Source organism: Nerophis lumbriciformis, linkage group LG13 (assembly GCF_033978685.3).
Source record: "Nerophis lumbriciformis linkage group LG13, RoL_Nlum_v2.1, whole genome shotgun sequence".
Taxonomy (NCBI): Eukaryota; Metazoa; Chordata; class Actinopteri; order Syngnathiformes; family Syngnathidae; genus Nerophis; species Nerophis lumbriciformis.
Genome location: NC_084560.2, coordinates 22020421 through 22027920, shown reverse-complemented (window position 1 = coordinate 22027920; position 7500 = coordinate 22020421). Strand labels below are relative to the sequence as shown.

General features: G+C 38.6%; 1 protein-coding gene across 3 annotated transcripts in view; it reads right to left on the bottom strand.

The window, feature by feature from the left end:
* Positions 1 to 7500, bottom strand: part of igf2bp2a (insulin-like growth factor 2 mRNA binding protein 2a) — a 143592-nt gene that overhangs the window by 25645 nt on the left and 110447 nt on the right. For all 3 annotated transcript variants that reach the window (XM_061971512.1, XM_061971513.1, XM_061971514.1), the window contains exons 7-8: positions 5819 to 5953; positions 3800 to 3922 (exon numbers count right to left, since the gene is read on the bottom strand). In XM_061971512.1, coding sequence (XP_061827496.1) covers positions 3800 to 3922; positions 5819 to 5953 — 258 coding nt within the window. The remainder of the gene's footprint in view (positions 1 to 3799; positions 3923 to 5818; positions 5954 to 7500) is intronic.

Genomic DNA, 7500 nt, shown 5'->3' with positions numbered 1-7500 from the left:
TTGTAATGAATATTAACATGTTAATAACATACCGTATTTTTCAGACTATAAGGCGCACTTAACATCCTTTCTTTTTCCCTCAAAACTCCACAGTGCGCCTTATAACCCGGTGCGCCTTATGTACGAAACTATTTTGGTTGTGCTTACCGACCTCGAAACTTTCGAAAATGTTGACGAGGTGGGGGCTGGTTATGAATATTAACATTTTAATAACATAAATATAAAAGGTTAATAACATCAAAGGTATAAAACTTTCATGACATAAAAAATGTAATAAACAAAAACATTTTAGAAAAAAGATTTGGACAAGTTTGCGGAAATTTTGACAAGGCGTGGGTGCTGGTAATGAATATTAACATGCTAATAACATACCGTATTTTTCGGACTATAAGGCGCACTTAAAATCCTTTCGTTTTCTCGAAAATCGACAGTGTTAATAGGCCAAACAAAATGAATCATCAAACTAGCAGTATTGCTTCAATTGTACACAACAACAGACATGAACATAATCCTTAACGTTAACAACCATGTTGCAAAAATAATAAACATTGTATTAAGCAAAATCCACTTCCAGTACCGTATTTTCCGGACTATAAAGGCGCACTTAAAATCCTTTTTTTCCCTCAAAACTCGACAGTGCGCCTTATAACCCGATGCGACTAATGTACGGAATTATTTTGGTTGTGCTTACTGACCTCAAAGCTATTTTATTTGGAACATGGTGAAATGATAAGTGTGACCAGTCACACATAAGAGATACATGTAGACTGCGATATGACTCAAGTAAACAACACCAAAATGTTATATATTCCATAGAAAATATAGAACATTACACACGGCGCTCAAAAATCTATCAAAATGTTTTAGTACGAATTTGGTAAGTTATGAAGCCGCTCGGCTTGGTGGATTGTCGGCGCATTAAACATACGAGTATTATTATGGTGTGTGTATAAGGTAAGACATATTATCTGGCGTTTTGTTTCGCAATATTATGCAAAAGCAACTTTTTTTTACCTTCTGGTACCTGCTGATCTGTATTTGGGATCTGCATAAGTCCTGAAAAATTGCGCGCGTTCGCCTTTGCAGTCCGTGGCGACACCGTAGTTGATAAGCGTCTTTTTTCTATCATCTTGTTATGGGACATTCATTCTCCGCTGTTGCCATTTCTAATATAAAGTAGTGTAAAGTTCTTACTTATATCTGTCAGTAAACTCGCCATGAAAGTGCTAAAACATACCGGTGTAGTGAGTTTACATTATTCACCCAAGGAACTTTAGTTATTAGAGAGTTCCGGTCGGACGGTTTTTCACGGGACACATTTTCTGTGTTGTTGTTTCCGGATGAGGAGATGCTGCTCCGCTATTGATTGAAGTAAAGTTTGAATGTCATTAAAACAGTTAGCTCCATCTTTTGACACTTCTTCCACTCCAGTCCTTGCACGCTACACCGCTACAACAAAGATGACGGGGAGAAGACGCTGCCGAAGGTGAGCCACGTAAATAAGACCGCCCACAAAACGGCGCATCCGGAAGAGCCTGTCAGAAAGCGGCTTGAAGATGGTCTGTAAAACATCATCTATGCAACATTTTGATCAAAGAACCACCATTACATGTTACGTTGACCACAAGATAGTGTTTTATATTTAGAAAAAAATAAAAAATATGACCCTTTAATGCGCCTTATAATCCGGTGCGCCTTTTGTATGAAAATAGACCTGACTAGACCTGCTCATCGGCAGTGCGCCTTATAATCCGGTGCGCCCTATGGTCCGGAAAATACGGTAATCACAAAAATGGTCGCATTAATCATGTATAAACGCAGCTTAATCACGCAATAAATATTAATTGAATTGGTGTATTTTATAGGGGATGAGACAAGAACTGTGCAAAAGACTAAGTTGTGTTATGCAATATCAATCTATTATTTTCACAATTTTTATTAGGTATTTTTTTTAACATTTTGTACATAATATTTTCTGATTTCGGGCTACCAAAGGTCCATGTTGGCCTTACAGTCAGGAGATGAAAGGCATCTCTGTGTAGAGCTTGTGGGTTTTCTCTGGTTTTCTCCCAAATCCCCCCAAAAATGTGTAATTTCCACCTAAAAGAAACCTTATTTGGCCAGAGTATACATTTTTTTTTAGGTTTTTCTCAAGATATATTGGGCCTGATCTAGTAAAGATTTGTGTGATTAATATGACGTTGGCACGTTGTGTAAATCGTAAATAAAAACAGAATACAATGAACGTTATTTTATGCAAATATTAGCTCATTTAGAATTTGATGCCTGCAACATGTTTCAAAAAAGCTGGCACAAGTGGCAAAAAAGACTGAGAAAGTTGAGAAATGTTCATCAAATACTTATTTAGAACATCCCACAGGTGAACAGGCTAATTGGGAACAGGTGGGTGCCATGATTGGGTATAAAAGAAGCTTCCATGAAATGCTCAGTCATTCACAAACAAGGATGGGGCGAGGGTCACCACTTTGTGAACAAATGCGTGAGCAAATTGTTGAACAGTTTAAGAACAACATTTCTCAACAAGCTATTGCAAGGAATTTAGGGATTTCACCCACCATCTACAGTCCGTAATATCATCAGAGGGTTCAGAGAATCTGGAGAAATTACTGCACGTACGCAATGATATTACGGACCTTTGACCCCTCAGGCGGTACTGCATCAAAAAGCGACATCAGTGTGTAAAGGATATCGCCACATAGGCTCAGGAATACTTCAGAAAACCACTGTAAGTAACTACAGTTCGTCGCTACATCTGTAAGTGCAAGTTAAAACTCTACTATGCAAAGCGAAAGCCATTTATCAACAACACCCAAAAACGGCTTTGCTGGGCTTGAGCTCATCTAAGATGGACTGATGCAAAGTGGAAATGTATTATGTGGTCGGACGAGTCCACATTTCAAATTGTTTTTGGAAACTGTGGATGAAGAGGAAAAGAACCATCCGGATTGTTATAGGCGCAAAGTTCAAAAGCCAGGATCTGTGATGGTATGGGGGTGTATTAGTGCCCAAGGCATGGGTAACTTACACATCTGTGAAGGCACCATTAATGCTGAAAGGTACATACAGGTTTTGGAGCAACATATGTTGCCATCCAAGCCACGTCTTTTTCATGGACGCCCCTGCTTATTTCAGCAAGACAACGCCAAGCCACGTGTTACAACAGCATGGTTTGATAGTAAAAGAATGCGGGTACTAGACTAGCCTGCCTGTAGTCCAGACCTGTCTCCCATTGAATATGTGTGGTGCATTATGAAGCCTAAAATACCACAACGGAGACCCCGGACTGTTGAACAACTTAAGCTGTACATCAAGCAAGAATGGGAAAGAATTCCACCTGAAAAGCTTAAAAAAATTGGTCTCAGTTCCCAAACGTTTACTGAGTGTTGTTAAAAGGAAAGGCCATGTAACACAGTGGTAAAAAGGCCAATGTGCCAACTTGTTTGCAATGTGTTGCTGCCATTAAATTCTAAGTTAATGATTATTTGCAAAAAAAAAAAAAAGTTTCTCAGTTGGAACATTACATATCTTGTCTTTGCAGTCTATTCAATTGAATATAAGTTGAAAAGGATTTGCAAATCATTGTATTCTGTTTTTATTTACCATTTACACAACGTGCCAACTTCACTGGTTTTGGCTTTTGTATACAGTACAGTTTGCACGTGCTACTTAACATGTGTGCTTAGGATCTCAGTAGATCAAGTCCTATATATACACATCCTACAATTTCCATAATGCCATTTCTCTCAACCTCTCATTGTGTGAACAGCACGGGACTTACGAGGAGATGGTTATCTTGGTCCCGGTCTCCTCCTCGATTTTCTTCAGATTACGGCCCTCCTTCCCAATGAGGCGGCCCACCAGGCTGTTGTGGGCCAGGATTTTGAGAGGGATGTCCTCCGTCCTACACATGTAAGAAAAAGACGCATGATAAGAACCAACACAACCTACAGGTGTATGTTATGCAATGTTATAGTGATGAAACGGACTGCATAGTAGAAACGGCAATGTTAAACTTTTCATATTTTTACAGCTGTTGATAATATTGATATTAATAATAATCATAATTATAATAATGTTGTAATTGATTCAGTGATAGTCACTTCTAGCTGGGGTTGTACGGTATACCGGTACTAGTATAGTACCGCAATACCAATTAATCATATTCGGTACTATACCGCCTCTAAAAAGTACCGGTCCACTTCGTGACATCGCGGGTTTTATGAGCAGGGGAGCATGTTCGGCAGCGCACAATCACGGAGTACTTACAAGCAGACACAGTGTGTGGACAGAACAGGGAGAACGGACGCATTTTGGCTTAAAAACTAACGATAAAGGTGAAGTTATAACACTGAAACGCCCTCAGGAAGAGGTGCTTTAAGACATGGCTAGCGAGCTAGCTGGCGGTTAAAGTTCATCTGCAGTGTTTTAGCTACTTCAAAATCACTAATCCTCGCCTCCATGGCGACAAATAAAGTAAGTTTCTTACAAGTATCATTATCACTGCAGGATGAGGAATAGCTAAACATGCTTCACTACACACCATAGCTCACCGGCGTCACAATGTAAACAAACGCCATTGGTGGATCTACATCTAATATCCACTGTAATGATACCAAGTACAGGAGTGTATCTAGTCGATACTACTATGATTACATCGATATTTTTTAGCATCACAAAATCTTTTTTCGTTTAAAAAAAAATTATATTATGTTTATAAACTCAGGAAATATTTCCCTGGACACATGAGGACTTTGAATATGACCAATGTATGATCCTGTAACTACTTGGTATCGGATTGATACCCAAATTTGTGGTATCATCCAAAACTAATGTAAAGCATCCAACAACAGCAGAATAAGTGATTATTACATTTTAACAGAAGTGTAAATGGAACATGTAGCAGACATTAACAGTAAATGAACAAGTAGATTAATAATTCATTTTCTACCACTTGTCCTGAATAATTTTGACAAAATAATAGAATGATAAATGACACAATATGTTACTGCATACGTCAGCAGAAAAATTAGGAGCCTTTGTTTGCTTACTTACTACTAAAAGACAAGTTGTCTTGTATGTTCACTATTTTATTTAAGGACAATCTTGCAATAAAAAAACATATGTTTAATGTAATCTAAGATTTCTTGTTAAAATAAAGCCAATAGTACAATTTTTTGTGGTCCCCTTTATTTAGGAAAGTATCAAAATACAATTTAGTACCGGTACCAAAATATTGGTATCGGGACATAACTACTTCTAGTATTATTTATATTGAATGATTTGTGTTATAATGGATTTAATTATGATGTAATTAAATTAGTCCAAACCCAACAGAGGAAAATATGAACATAAAATACATTTAATTATAAAATACTTGTCATTACCCATTGAGCTATAAAGCCACTCATAATACATTTAAATAGTAAGCAGTGGTCTGTAAAACTGCATGGTTTCATTTCGGTGGGCCGCACAAAAGGCTTTAGCAGGCCGCATATTTAGGACTCCCGGTTCAGATGGTCAGATCTGACCGAAGCTCCTTCCAGGGTTAGACAAGCACCGTTCAAAGTGTCAAACCCAATTAGAAATGTTGGCCGTCTTTCTTTACCACTAAGCCGCCGTCACGTGTTGGCCCGTGTGAGTGTTTTCTGTGTTAGTGGTCCACGCAGGGGGAGAATGCACCCTGAGATTAAAAGGTGTGCAGGCAGGTTAAAGGATAAGATTACAGCCTGCAGACGTTATGGCTAATCTCCTGCAGGCTCGCCGTGCTGCCGCCAATGTGAATTTCATTAAGACTCACGTCTTGGTCTCGTTGGCTTCCTTCTGCATGATGTCCAGGATCATGCGACAGGCCGAGGAGCAGCCTTCAGGAGAGGAGTGGATGGTGATCGGCTTCTCTGCCGCTCCTGCATTTTCCTTCCGATGGATGTCAACTCTGACAGAAAAACAATGCATTTTTTTTTTTTTTAAATAGTGCTTATACAGAATGACATATTTAGAGCATTGCCATACCAAAACAGTAACAATGCAAATTATTCAGCGACAACAATATGTTGCAAGTACCATATTTTTCGCTCCGGAGTATAAGTCGCACGGGCCGAAAATGCATAATAAAGAAGGAAAAAAAACACAAGTCGCACTGGAGTATAAGTCGCATTTTTTGGGGAAATTTATTTGATAAAACCCAACACCAAGAATAGACATTTGAAAGGCAATTTAAAGTAAATAAAGAATAGTGAACAACAGGCTGAATAAGTGTACGTTATATGAGGCATAAATAACCAACTAAGAATGTGCCTGGTATGTTAACGTAACATATTATGGTAAGAGTCATTCAAATAACTATAATATATAGAACATGCTATGAAATCTTATACGTCTAGTCCAGTGGTTCTTAACCTGGGTTCGATGGAACCCTAGGGGTTCGGTGAGTTGGGCTCAGGGGTTTGGCGGAGGTCAAGACACACCCAACTCATCGTATAAATAAATACTTCTCCCTATCGGCGTATTACGGATACGGCAACAGCAGAAGTCAGACTGATTTGCAGGTGTGTAATTTGTTGTGAGTTTATGCACTGGGTTGGTTTTGTTGTTTGAACAAGGTGACGTTCATGCACGGTTCATTTTGTGCACCAGTTAAAAAACATGGTAACACTTTAGTATGGGGAACATATTCACCATTAATTAGTTGCTTATTAACATGCAAATTAGTAACATATTGGCTCTTAACTAGTCATTATTAAGTACTTATTAATGCCTTATTCGGCATGGCCTTATTATAACCCTAATCCTCTAACCCTGGCCCTAACCTTCTAACCCTAACCCTAACCAAATAACTCTAAATTAAGTCTTTGTTACTTAGAATATGTTCCCCATACGACCCCAAAGGGAATAAGCGGTAGAAAATGGATGGATGGATGGATACTAAAGTGTTACCAAAAACATATAACTTTGTCTTTAATTTGAAAAAAAAACCTACATTTTATTTTTCACTAAAGAAGGGTTCGGTGAATGCGCATATGAAACTGGTGGGGTTCGGTACCTCCAACAAGGTTAAGAACCACTGATCTAGTCTCTTACGTGAATGAGCTAAATAATATTATTTGATATTTTACGGTAATGTGTTAATAATTTCACACATAAGTCGCTCCTGAGTATAAGTCGCACCCCCGGCCAAACTGCGACTTATAGTCCGAAAAATACGGTATTTAAGTTAACTCCACCGAGAATGTTGTGTTTTCAGCAAAGTTTTGTGTTCTTGATATCACTGAGTTTGTGACTGCGTAACTTCCTGTATGCAATTTTAAAGAAAGTATCGAACATTTTTTTGTTTTTTGTCCTGTCCAGCTACTCAGGCAAATCATATAGTTGATGTAGATGCCATACTTGCCAACCCTCCCGAATTTTCCGGGAGACTCCCGAATTTCAGTCCCGGGACAACCATTCTCCCGAATTTCTCCCGATTTCCAGCCGGACTTAAGG